The following is a 13,694-nucleotide window of genomic DNA, read 5'->3' as shown; positions in this document are numbered from 1 at the left end:
TAGTGGCCCAATGAAGAGGCCGGCTCCTGAGCGGTCGTGAATCAGCATGGCTCCATTGACTTCAGCTCCTCAGAGGATTAGGCCCTTGATTAACAGTGTGCTCATATAACAATACAAAGAGAGGTGACTTCCCCAGATCACATGATGAAACCGGGTGTAGCCATCATGTCTCTTGATTCACAGCCTATCAGGCCACGCTTGCCTTTCCACACACTAAGCACTGGACTGCTCCAACATTCCCTTTGATTTGCAATCACCTGGTTAACTGAGCTACATATTCCACATTTCCACGAGAGGTACTTTGTCACACAGGACTGAGCTTTGTGTCCTGTGACTCTTCTCAGCCTCCATTTAGGACCTGTGTTTGGTTTTTATAACATGATATAACCTCAGGCATGTGACACTTTAAGAGGAAGATTTGAAAATAATCTACCCTGGTTCTTACCATGCTGTCACAGGATTAGCCAGGGTTATCTAAGAACATAAAATTCACATCTGCATGACATCTGCTCCCACTTCCTTAACTGAATGATATTTTTCTTCCAGCAAACACACACACAGAGAGCTGCCACACTATGAAAAAAGGTGGAGGTTTAAGCACATGGTAACTACTATGTGCTAATATCCTAGTGTGGACAAGGCTGTAGCAGTTTTAACACCTGACAGCAGGTCGAGGTAAACCCCAGGGGAGGGCCCTAGATTCTACCATGTATTAATTACCACAGTTCAGGTAGGACAAAAACATACCTCTTTTCTTAATGCAGACAAGGCCATATGGTGAAATTCTGGCATTATTTAACTCAATGGGAGTTTTTCCATGGATGTCAGTGGAACCGGGATTTCACCCCCATAGAACAGAAATTCACCCCCGTTCAGAGGGCCAGCGCGAAGCCTGTGCACCATGTAAGCCTTTGATGGCTCTCTAGATGATTGACAATAAGGATGTCTTAGATATTAGGCTGGTTCACAATTTGTGCTCGATGTTACATTGGAATTATGAGGTACCCTGTTTATAGAAAGATTTGTGCACAATAGGCACCTAACTATTAACCCCTTCAATAGAAAGAAAAGAAAAAATAGTTGCCATTAGGTGCCTAAATCCATAATCAGGGTCCTAAATAAATGGTTTGATTTTCAAAGTGCTGTGTACCCATAGAACCTATTGACTTTAGTAGGAGCTGTTGGATACTCAGCACTTTTGAAAATCAGGCCATTGATTTAGGAGCCTGTCTACACGGGGGTGGGGTGTTAGGCTGGCTTAATTACATTGCCAGAGGTGTGGATTTTTCACACCACTGAGCAATGTAGCTGAGTTGACCTAACTTTTTAGTATAGACCTAAACGAAGACTTCTATCGTTCAGAATTAATGAAACTAGGTGCTAGCATGTTTTCCCCACTAGGTGGCAGTCCCAGACTAAAAGACATGCCTCCTCTAGGGTTGCCAACAGTGTATTTAAAAAATAGGGGCTGTTTTCTTGGCATCCCCCACCCCAGTCCTCCTCCCAATATCATCATCATCATTTATTTATTATTATTACTATTATTAATAACAATAATAATAATAAGCACCACTCACCTACATTTGACAGGGGTATTTCTTGCTGATTTTTGCATCAGTAGTCAGCAACTCCTGATCTTGTTGCACAGAGATGAAAAAATAGGGACGTCCCAGATAATAAGGGGCTGTTGGCAATGCTACAGGGGCTCAGGACGTGGCTTACTTCCTTCTCCTGCACGCACTTGTTTTATTTGGTCACGTGGGCCGCCTGCACTGACTGCGTTTTTCCACAGCCCAGAAAACATCCAGGACTCTTGGCAGGGCCGTGAGCTCCAGTGGGGCAGATGTGACAGGGCATTGCCCTCAGGTGCAGGGGTGGTGGTCCTGGGGCCACAGTGCTAGAGCTTGGGCCCCATCCACCCCGGATGTTTTGCCATTTCTCCTCCTCCAATGCAGTCGGTATTATTGTCTATCTCAAGGCCTTTGTTCCTTCTTGTGAGCTTTGGCTGCCATTTTTCTCCCTACTGCTTTATAGCAGCTGATATTCCCTGCTGCTGTGGAGAAGGCAGGCAGCCGTCTGAGCCACCAGATCCATGCTGAGAGCTCAGGGTATGGCACAGAGTGATATGAACTAAACCCTCTCAGCCCAGAGACTGAGCATCGCCTCTGCACTGGATCCAGGCAGCTCCACTCTCCCTCTGAAACAAGAACTCTGTTGTTGCTGCCTAAGCTAGTTTTCCATAGGATAATGTACAGGTGTCTTTCATTAAACCATATAGACAATCCCAGGTCAGGTCCTCCCCCCGCCCCGCCCTCCCGCAGCCTCTGTTTTCTTTATGGATTCTAATGGGCACACATGTGCTTTATCCAGCATTAGGACCCAAAGACGCCATCACCCTATAGGGCAGGACCTGGGAACTGCAAAAGCAGGGGAACAACCTCTCAGGCCTTGAGGCTACTTCTTGGGATGCGTCCACACCTTCAAGCCAATGCACAGTCTTCAAAGACAGAAGGGGCCTGAAGAAACTCAACTTCCCCACCCCGAGAACTGCTGTTCAAAGTAAGGCAACTAACTCTGCTCATTGCTCCTGTAATGCCTCAAAAGAGAAGCCAGTTAAAGACCTGAGTGTGGCACAAACTCCTGCTCAGTGCTCCTGTCCTCGCACACTCCAGGAGGGACTCAGGGAAATTCCAATCTTATGCACAGCAGAGTCCCTCCTCGCAATAATGGCCAAAATTAATATGCTTGTTCAGCACCGACTAGGTGGGAAGAGGAGCCCTGCTTGCCTAACACTGAAGGAAACCCTCTTTATACCTCACACATTGGAAAAATTGTTCACAAACAGTTTCTCCAGGAGAAAATAAGACCCGGTGATGCTGCCAAGGTCAGTGTGACCTGCTGAGTAAGTGTTGCTCATGCAAGCTGCAGCTTTGACTTCCAGACCTGACCTTTCCAGGGATCCAGTACATTTTGCAAGAGAGCATATGTGCAACTTCTCCCCTTTCCATCCTCTTTTCTCCCCCTTCTCTTTGGACATGCATCCCACCCCCCATCATTCCTCCCTCTGCTCCCTTCCACAGCCAGCTTTCCTGCCACATGCATTGAACTGGAAAAGGGAAAACACCAGCTTCCTACAATGCAAACAACAGAACCACCTATTATAGTCAACCTGTGCAGCGATTTAATCAATGTAGGCTGTAAATGTGGGGGAAAGCGAGCACATTTAATTGTGCAACATGTTCCGCTTGTCACCTTCTTTTATCCTACAGCCAGAAACTCACAAATGGGATGTTTAACGTGTATATCCCTGTTACCATCAGCTTGTCTTTGTAATTACCCCCTTGAAGTGCTTTTCTCTGTATGAAATGCCATGACATTGCATCCTCTAAAGTCTCTGCTCCTTACCCTGACTCCAGCACTCCAAAGCAGTGCTGCATTTAAGGCCTTAATTCTCTCACAGACAACAGCACAAGGGCCTGATCCAGCAAGGTGCTGCATCAGGCCGTAAACCAGTAGTGACTCAGTGTGGGAGTGACACCAGTGTGGAACTGGTGCGCTGGAGAAGAGACTCACACCTGGAGGCACCAGCAGCGATACAGCTTCTAACAACACCTGCCGTGTCAGCGTGGTGCCATCAGGGACAGGCATCACCAGCTCTTGTTTTCCAGTGAGGCTCTGCTCTTGTCTGAGAGTGCGAAAAACACTGAGCTGGTTGTTCTGCAGACCTTGTATAAAACCAGTGGAAGCTCAGCTGTGTTGCTCAGGTTCCTCTGGAGTTCACCACCATGATACATGGATCTCAGCCGTGTGCCTAGGTTTTCATGCCTCAGACCTAGCACTAATACTTAGCACTTCGTAAGGATCTTCAAAGTGCTAAGTCACCGGTTATGTGACTTGCCCAAGTTGTGGAGGGAGTCACTATCAGAGCTGGGGTTCAAAGACTGGGTTCTCTGGCTCCCGGTCCAAGCCTCTTCCCGTAGTCCACACAGTCTGGGATATTACTCCCAGTTGCACTTTTCAGTTAGTTCTCCTCAAAGACGTCATTGCCACAAGCAGGGCTGTTGTGCTCCGTTTCCTTTGTAATTTCTGCTGCATCAGCTGGTGCTTCGGGAGCTTTGATTTTCCTTCTTCCTCTCACTGACTTCTTATGTGCTGTTAATAGGAAGAGGACCATAGTGTTAACCACATAGCAATGGATGTTCAGACCCACTATTAATGGTATATGGTCAACAATTTCTAGGCCCAAACTATCATTTGTTTAAACCAAAATGAGGCTTAGCAAACTGCAGAGGAATAGAAACCATTTTCAGTTTTGTTTTAAATATCCACAAATGCAGGTATTTTAATGAGATTTCAAAATCCCTCATGGGCTTGCGAACCTGAAAAACAGCAGCGAGAGTGGATGAGAAGAAGAATAAAGAGAACTTGACTCTGAAACAAAAGTGAAACTGATCGACTGAGTTTTAGGGACGGATTTTTCAGGCAGCCTCAATCCAGTCTTGCACATCCATTTTTTGAGTGCACAACCGCTAGTGTGTACATCTCTTTTGCATGTGCCAAACCCTCATTGGTCTCAGACTGGCAGATCTGCAATTAATTATTTGGTGTATGAGAAATTGTTTGGTGTATGAAAAACTGCTTTTTTGTCCATTTGGGGGGCAGATAGTTCATTGCACATGCAAAAGTGAGGGTCAAAGGCTGGAAGTCTCAACAGTGTATTCTATTTAATTGTTGACTTAGTACATGTGTACAGAAAGCTGGGAGATGCGTGCACCTGCATTTGTATGCAAAGCCTACTGGTTGTTCGCACAGACTAGGCAATTGTGTGCAAAGAGGCATTTGCGTGTGCAAAGAGGCATTTGCATGTGCAAAGCTTTCCTTGGATGTGTGTACACAAATGTAGCCAGGTGTGTAAGTGTTCATTTTGGATAGGTACAAAAGGGTTTTGGCTCTTGGTAACCATGGCCCTTATTTTCCATGGTGAGTCAGATGCAAAAAGGAACCAGTAAGCGGGTGAAGAGAAAATTACAGGCTGGATTTTCACTATCTGAATGTACAAAATGTGCTCCGAACTTGTGTTCAGAGTTATCATGATGACGTGTGGAAGTCAGCTAACTGCATGCACAAATGGTCAATTCAGATGCAGCAGTGTGTACAGCCAGTCACACTGCATCCTTCAAATGAAAATCTGGCACCGGATTTTACAAAAATTCTGTCAATGTGTTTGTGCAATTGGCTATGCAATCTGAACCCCTGACAGTAAGGCTGGACAAAGCACTGCAAACAGCCTAGCACTAGCTGGTGGCTGGACGTACGCCAGAAAATGTTTAACTACAGCAAAGATGATCGTGTATGAATAATCCCTGACTGATAGACTCAGAGATCTTGTCTCTGTCTCCATACTCTGTACAACTTTGCCTAACACCATAGCCTACCCTGCAGGATGAGGCCTTTTAAGATTCTTGGCAGCTCTGGCAGTGCCATTTCCACATCCACCCTTGGTTTGACAGCTTCCAAAGCTTGGCTCTGGCGTTTGTTTTTAAGAGGAACTCCTTTACTGTTTGATCAAGTTTTCATTTGCTGCATCTGTAGGTATCTCAGAAAGGCTGGGGGTGAGGTGAGAGAGGGCTGTTGCTTGTTATACAAGCCTCCTTTTAAGCTCAGTTGACCGCTGTATACATTTTTCAATCGGTCAACCCCAGCCTTTCTTTTTTGACTGCACAAAGAGGGCCACTAGCAAGCCCTTTATGATGGAGCAGTATTTACAGCTTGACAGGCCTGCTGCTATATACCTCCCCTTATCGACAACAATTTTCTGCTTATTCACCTGTAGGAAATACCGGTTCAACACATTCCATTGTTAGCAAGGTGAGACCTCTACGGCCACGCTTATAGATCAACAGCGGTTGTGTGAGAGCTTTCTCCGAATGTCAATAATGCTTTGTGGAGCATTTCGCCTCATCTGTCAATCAGCAGTTCTTAGTATTGGCTAAACAAACACTACAGTTTACACCTATTAGCTTAGGTGTTAAGACATGCTCTCTCAGCCACTCCTATCCCAAGCTGCCTTGGCTAACCATTAGCAAGGGCTTCCCTGTTTGGAGATACACTAGTTACCAATGTACAGTGTAGCGTGTCTTATCATAAGAAACCAACTGTATCACCTTGGGCAAACATTTGTGCTGTGTGAAATTCACTTAGTGAGAAGCAAACACACCCATGGTGGGTCAAGGAATAGGGCTGAATGCCCCTCATGTATTTCTCTTAAAATGCTAATTAATCAAGTGTAGGCCACTGGAATAGTTGTACAGGGGCCTGATCCAAATCTCATTGATGTTAAAGTATAAAAGAAAGGAACAGGATGGAGAATATTATAATGTCATTCTATAAATCAGCAGAACACCTGCATCTGGATACTTTGCACAGTGCTGACGGGGGTTCAAAGAAGGGCAATGAGAATGATCAGAGGCCAGGAAAAATGCCTCTGAAGTAAGACTGAAAAGGTTGGGATTGTTACCTTAGAACGGAGACAAGTAAGAGGTGACATGATAAAAGTATATACAATAGTGAATGGTCTGGGGGGAGGTGGATGTTGTTTGCTAAACAAGCCCACTTTCAAGCTTAGGTGACAGCCCAAGAAAGGAGACCAAGAGCTTCTGTTCTCCCTGTCTCATCACGCAAGAACAAGGGGACATTCAATGAAATTGAAAGGTAGCAAAGTCACAACCGATCAGTGCATAACTAGACTGTGGAACTCATTGCCACAGAATGTCTTTGAGGACAACATCTCGTAAGAGTCAAAGAGGGATTGGCTGTTTATATGGACAAGAAGAATACCCAGAGTTATAACGGTTAATGCAAACAGCGAGTTTTGGAAAGGATAAAAATGTCTGTTTCAGGGGCTAGGCCAATCTGTAACTACTAGGGATCAGGAGGAGACCTTCATGGGTGCTGATTATACCACATCTGGCTATTGTGGGGTTTTTGTACGTTTCTCTGAAACATCTGGTGCTGGCTACAGTTGGACAAAGGATATTGGACTAGATGGACCTCGGCTCTGATCCAGTTTGGCTATCCCTATATAGCAGGCCCATACGGCTAGTTGTAGCTAAACAACAGGAGACTTCGGACAGTCTGGCTCCATTGTATTTACTGACACTCAGCATTTGCAAACAATATCTCACCCCACTAACATCTCTATCACTCACAGTTCCAGCCCTCCAGAGACTGGAGAGGTCGATGCCACAAGTTTGTTTGCTGCTTGTGACATTCAAGAATTTGCCAAGGGAAATATCATACAGAAAAGGGAGAAAAATAAAATGTTTCCATTCCCAGATGCCCATTTTCTCCCTTGCACTATCACCAGTTAAATGTTTTTTCAAAAAAAAATATTTTCTCAGGCCCATTTACTGCTTGTAAAATCCTGTCCATACTCTTATGCCCCACCCATCACCATGGTATCTGGTGTGGGAAGTCCTCTCTGTGTCCACAGCACCAGGCAGTAGCAATGCAAGGTTTAACTCACTGCATCTCTGTCCTGGCTTGGAAGGACCTCCTCTAGGGTGCAGAACTGCAGGAGCCTGGCAGGACTACAACTCTTGTAAGCTTGGCAGGAACTTCACAGACTGTGACCTTCCAGTTCCTCCAAGCTCGATTACTTAAGCCCACTGCTCTCACCACACCAGTATCCAAAACGGGGTCATGACCCTTGCTAATTTTGAGGGACATGGCTGCGATTCAGGTAGCCTGGGGATTCATATCAGTTATGCTTCAGACAACGCAAGCTGGACTCTGTCAGAAGGTTCTTTACGAGCAGGCCCTCTTTTTGTATACCTTTTGTCTCTGGATCCTGACCTCTTTTTCTTTTCTTTTGCAAGACCTCGTCCTTGTCCACTGTGCACAAATGTTTTCCCTCTGCATGTTCTTCGTGGTGGGTTTCATGTTCATAAGTGGCAGCCACCTAGACAAATCAGAAAACCGGTCACTGGCCCACTGGACTTCTGATGACCCATTCTGTTGCCGTTGAATTCGTTACTATCCCTTACAGCACAGTGCTAATTCGCAATTGTGAATTTGATGCTCACAATGATCCCAGGACTTTGCTGTTCTCCAGTGCCTGTCACCCAAGGAGCTTGAAGCACTTTGCCAATATTAAACCCAAGATTTCCGAACTGGATGATCAGCGTGATGTGCCAGAAAGGGGCCTGACTTTCAGCAAGTACTGAGCCCTCACCCTTGAAAAACAGCCCCCTTTAATGTTTGCCAAGGTGGACCCTCCCTGTAGGGTTGCCAACTTTCTAATCACACAAAACCAAACACTCTAGCCCCACCCCTTCCCCGAGGCCCTGGCCCCTGTTCACTACATTCCCCCTCCCTCAGTGGCTCACTTTTCCCCACCCCTAGTCACTTTCACTGAGCTGGGGCAGGGGGTTGGGGTATGGGAAGGGGTGGAGGTGCAGGCTCTGGGGTAGGGAAGGGGACGAGGGGCATGGGGTGTAGGAGGGGGCTCTGGGCTGGGGCAGGGGGTTAGAGTGCAGAGGGGTGATGGCTCTGTCTGGAGGTGCAGGCTCTGAGATAGGTCTGGGGATGAGGGGTCTGGGGTGCAGCTGGGGGCTCTGGGTTTTGGGGGGCTCATGGCTGGGGCAGGGGGTTGGGGCACAGGCTTACCTCTGGTGGCTCCCGGTCAGTGGCACAGTGGAGGGCTAAGACAGGCTTCCTGCTTTTCCTAACTCCACACTGCGTCCCGGAAGCAACCAGCAGCAGGTTTGGCTCCTAAGCGGAGGCACGGCCGGTGGGTCTGCATGCTGCTTTTGCCTGCAGGCACCGCCCCTGCAGCTCCCATTGGCTGTGGTTCTTCATGAGGTCAATATGTTACCATTGTTACCAAACTAGGCTAAAGGCAAGGGATACCCCTATGGTGTGAGAAAGCGTTTTGTCTCTGTGAAGAGTCATGCTGTGTGTCTGGGATTTCCTCAGACAAAACCGAGCACAGGAAATTATGTCAGGTATGGAATCTCCATCAGTTATTGATGGGCTGGGAACTGGGGAGTAAGGGGTGGGGGAAAGGGACAGAGATATCTGGGCATCTGATGGAGGCCAACCTGCCATCTCAGCAGGAGCATGACTTCCTTTTATCTTAATCATGCAGGAAAAACTGCATGAGAAGGCAAAAGCAGAACTTTTCTGCAACCCAGAGACAGCACTTGACCCCACTCCAGCCTGGGGAAATAGTGTTTGTGTTGCCTTTTTCGTCTCATTTTCTATTGGAAACCGTAGCATCTCTCTGCCTTACAGGAGTAGCCTGGGCTCTTCAAAGGGGCCCAGCTCCCACAAACTTTCACAACTGAAATTCCCAGCCTTAAAGAGGAACCAGACTTGGACTGCTCTTGGTGTATGTGTTGGTCCAAGGAAGCAAACCTCGCTGTCCGACGTGTCGGGCTCATCCGAGTCCTGCTTCACAGACTCTGCATCGTCTTCCTCTGGAGAAACAGAAGGGGACGGTTAACTGATCGGCTTTGGCAGGTACAATTCCTAGCCCCCTCACAGGTGTTACACAGAACCATAGTCACAGCTCTGGCCACTGATCAGAGCCACCGTCACTGGGACATCAAAACGAACGACATTTCAAAATGAAAAGGCAAGAAATGGTGGCACGACGGGTTCGTAGGGCTGAGTTTTTAGCAGGAGGCCCAAGTCCCAAGTGTGTGTGTTTTGGTGGCGTAAGGGGATTGACTGTCAGAATAGCAATATAAAAGAAATGATTGTGGGGAACACAATTTACAGTAAACTCCATCGATCACACCCCGCTGTAACTATGTAGCAATCCCCCACTGAAGTCAATGGCCATGTCTAGATTGGGAAGAGAGGTCGTGCGATTTTTAAATACAAGGTATCTTCCTAGGCTAGACAGGGCCAATGAGAATTTTGCTTGTGTATGGACTGCAGGATCAGAGCCAGAATGAACCAGAGCAGACGTTCCAAATAGGTTTCAAAACAATTCCTGCAATGGACAAACAGAAAAAACTGGTTGCAATGAAATCCACTATAGTGGAATCTCACTGTAGTGAGTCTGTTCTGTGGAAAAAAAAAAACTGACTTCACTGCAAAAGGATTCCATTGTATACTGGCCCAGAGGTTACAAAATTCAGGCATGTAATTGCATACACCAGATGCACACAATTACTGGGATTGCAGCTAACCAGGACTTGCAAATGACCAAATCTAGTTGTTTGGGAGCACAATTACCCAATCCGCACTCACAATGGCAGATTTATGGAGGCATAAAGGTCAGTTACTCCCTGAAATCCAGTAGGAATTGGGCACCTAAACTGCCCTTGGTACTTTTAAAAATCTAACCCCTAACTTCTAACATCTTACTGCTCTTTGGAGGGGAGACTGGCTGCTGGCAACAAAGGACCACAATTTAATTACTTTTTAATTAAATTGTTAATTAAAAGGTCAAAAGAGTGAAATGCCTGCAAGCTGCATGGAAACTATTTGAAAATACCATAATAGAGACTAGAACTAAATGTATACCCCAAATAAAATAATAATAAATAAAATAAAATAATAATAAATAATAATGATAAAAAACAGTCTGTCTGGTCCATCCCCAGTGCCTACTAAAGTATTTTCTATGAACAGTATTTTCCCCCCACCTTTTTTGTGATGACTATAGTTGTAGCTGATGTCTCCATATTCCATTCCCAATGCTTCCCAAAGCATTCATTCCCCCATCTGATAAGCAGCTGTTTATGGTCATTGCTGGTCCAGATCATAGATCCATTTCTGGTGGCACAAAGAAGCTGGAAAATTGAAAGCTCTAGACCACTGCATGGGGGAATCCTTGAATGGCTTTGAGCCACTGCATGGCTCCTATGCCACTTACCCTTCTAGCCCCTGGTATAGAGACATGCCTGTGTGAAAGAGGACATAGCCAGGCCATCTGTGCACGCTGGGCGTGATCCTTGGCTGCAGGAACAGCCCTTAGGGGTCTGTTGATGACTGGCACAAAATACAGCAGTCCTGAGGCTGCTCTGTTTTATGTCAGGGAGCTGCCGATGTTCGACACCTTTGGCAATCAGGCCACTTCCATTTCCGTACCTATAGATGAACTGAGGAGTCTCACATTGAGACATGCAAGTTTGAAAATTGTAGACTTGAGGAGCAGTTTTCCAAGGCACAAATGGGAGGTAAGCATCCAACTCCGCTGACTGCCATGGGAGTTTGGTGCCCAGGTGACCTTTGTGCCTTTGAAAGTCTTCCTCTTGGAATTTAGACTACAACATTTAAAACAAGTGCCATATATTGCATGCATGTTTCGGAAGCGCCGTCCATAGACTTTCCAGTGCTAAGGAGATCAGCACACCAGGCTCAAAACACTGTCTGCTCCTGCCTTCTCAAAGGTTGCTTTTCCATGGGGCTTTTTACCTGTTTGAGCACCTGGTTCTCGATTCTGTGCCCTAGGAGACATTCTCACCCTGGTCTCTGAATCTGTTGCAGGATCACAAGATGTTAGCTTGCCCGCGGGCTGTCCTTGTGAGGAAGGGACCTGTAACACATGGCAATAGCTGTATTAGTTACAAACTGATGGGAAGAACTGCCAATGCCTTTATTGCTAGAGACGTTGCCTTCTCCTAAGTGAAAAAACCTGGTGCCCTGCTCCAGCCTGGCAATGGGTATAACTGCAAAGATGCACATCTGCCCTGGAAAACATCAGATAGGGGATTCTGTGAATTTGCGGGACTTTGCCACAGAGCCTCATGTCCCCTACGCACAGATTCAGCAGAGGAGTGGCAGGCGCAGTCTCTCAATGCACCTTAATCCTAACCCAGAGGAATAAAACCCTGAGGCTTAGAGGGTAGTTACTTTCCATGGACCATTCGGTCCTGGGTTTCCTCTGAGACTGAGAGCAAGGACGCTAAGGAGTGCCAGTTGCGGTGGTCATTTTGCAATGTGCAAATCTGTCCACTAGGGACAGGACTGGCACCACCAATCTTTTCACACACTGTGGGCCACAGTAGAGCCATCAGGTCAGAACTTTCAGCAATAGTGGTAATGCCCATTTTAAACTGCCATCAGTCCAGCAAGCTGACTGCTGACCACGGCCTCCCTGCGGAGGAAAAGCAGAAGCCAGTGTAAGATGTACTCACCAAAGGTACCACAGGGGCCTCTTGCTCTTTGGCACTGAACTGCTCAGTCTTGTTGCCGATTTGCAACAGTTTGGCCGCAGGGAGCTGGCTGCAGGCTAGGTGGGAGTTCTCATGCTCTGCTCTTGGCAGCATGCTGGAGCTCTGGCCTATCTCATGAGTGGGGCTTTCCACGGGGATTGGACTTGGACTGTCAACCTCACGCTGTTTGGGGGATTTGTGCCAGCTGGCAGGTTTCAGGCTTTCACTCCTTCTGCCATAATCTGACAGATCCAGAGGTGTGTCCAGGAGACAGTCTCTTGCTGCCTCTACCTTCTCCCTTTGCTCCACGTTGTCCCTGTTTATCCAAACAACTTTCCCTTCTACAGGTTCCTCCAGGTACGACCTCTCTTCTTTGCACCCCATGGTCAGCTGCGGGGAAAGCGGCCTTTCCTCAGGAGCAGCTGTATATGGAGTTGCATTTTGGTTGCCTTCTGTCCTGGCCCTGAATCCTTGCTGATGCTCTTGTGTCAGGAGATACTGGAGCCCCTCTCTGTGCTTAAGAAATGGAAGCCTCCCCTCCAAATGCTGGTCCCGCATGTACACCACAGCTCCAGGGAGTTCTAAAATGGCGGCCTGATCTTCCCATTCCTCCTGCAGCCTTGTTCTGTCTTCAGTCTCTCTGGCCTGTAGCAAGTGGCTTGGCAAGCTGTTGTCCCTATCTGCAGAAGCACTGTTACTCCTGAGTCCAAACTGGTGCAGAGAGAAATGTTTGTTAAGGAGGCAGAGCTGCTCCTGCCTGGTGGTCAGCTGTAGAGTTCCATAGGATGAAGTGGCTTTGTGGGAATCTGGTTTGTTTGTTCTTAAGCAACTAAATGAAACAAACGAACAAACAAAAATAATCAAACACATCAAAGGCAAGTTTCCAGGTGGGTCACCTCACCATCACAGTGTCCCTTTTTAGCACCTGGTTTCCATGTGCTGCCACTGATTGGCCAGATATGCTGCTGATGTAAACTTGCATAGCTTTGTTGAAATCAATGGAGCTCTGCCAGTTTACACTGGCAGAAAACGATACGTTGGAGCAGTGTGTGCATGCTCACTTTTGCACACATACGGTAGGTCATGCATACAGTAATTACATCTGTGCAAAATCTGCATTTGGGTGTGCAAAGCAAGTAGCTGGGTGCACAACTATGCTGTCAGCATGTCTGCAAAAATGGGTGTGTGCCTACTGGCTGTAGATGGGTCAATCAGTTCTGCACTAAAACTCCTGTGATGGCCTCCCTCTTGCACAGAGGGACCTCCAGAAACAAGCAGCTCCAGCGTGAGCTAACGAGCCAAGTCTCTGTAGCTGGCTCAGAGCCTCTATGGACAAAGAACAGGGGGACCTGTAACACCAGGGGGTTACACAGACATTAACAAGTGGAGCCCAGTTGAAGATAGAGCTTTAGGCTGCCAAAACCTGACAGTTTTACATTGCTGATAGAGTCTTTCCTCCTTCCTTCAACATACGTTCTTGTAGAGTTTTACAGCCACATTTAAAGACGCTTGAACAATGGCTGA

At 46.9% G+C, this 13,694-nt stretch overlaps 1 protein-coding gene across 1 annotated transcript in view; it reads right to left on the bottom strand.

Annotated features, from left to right (window-relative positions):
* Positions 1-3,226: 3,226 nt before the first annotated feature.
* The window catches only part of RBBP8NL (RBBP8 N-terminal like), a 33,743-nt gene continuing 23,275 nt past the window's right edge, over positions 3,227-13,694 (bottom strand). Inside the window, exons 10-14 of the mRNA XM_030533322.1 lie at positions 12,153-12,999; positions 11,431-11,551; positions 9,418-9,479; positions 7,834-7,960; positions 3,227-4,152 (exon numbers count right to left, since the gene is read on the bottom strand). Coding sequence (XP_030389182.1) covers positions 4,022-4,152; positions 7,834-7,960; positions 9,418-9,479; positions 11,431-11,551; positions 12,153-12,999 — 1,288 coding nt within the window. The 3' untranslated portion in view covers positions 3,227-4,021. The remainder of the gene's footprint in view (positions 4,153-7,833; positions 7,961-9,417; positions 9,480-11,430; positions 11,552-12,152; positions 13,000-13,694) is intronic.

The sequence above is a fragment of the Gopherus evgoodei genome, chromosome 14 (genome assembly GCF_007399415.2).
Source record: "Gopherus evgoodei ecotype Sinaloan lineage chromosome 14, rGopEvg1_v1.p, whole genome shotgun sequence".
Classification (NCBI taxonomy): Eukaryota; Metazoa; Chordata; order Testudines; family Testudinidae; genus Gopherus; species Gopherus evgoodei.
The sequence above is the reverse complement of the archived record's forward strand: the minus strand, read 5'-3'. Positions and strand labels throughout refer to the sequence as shown.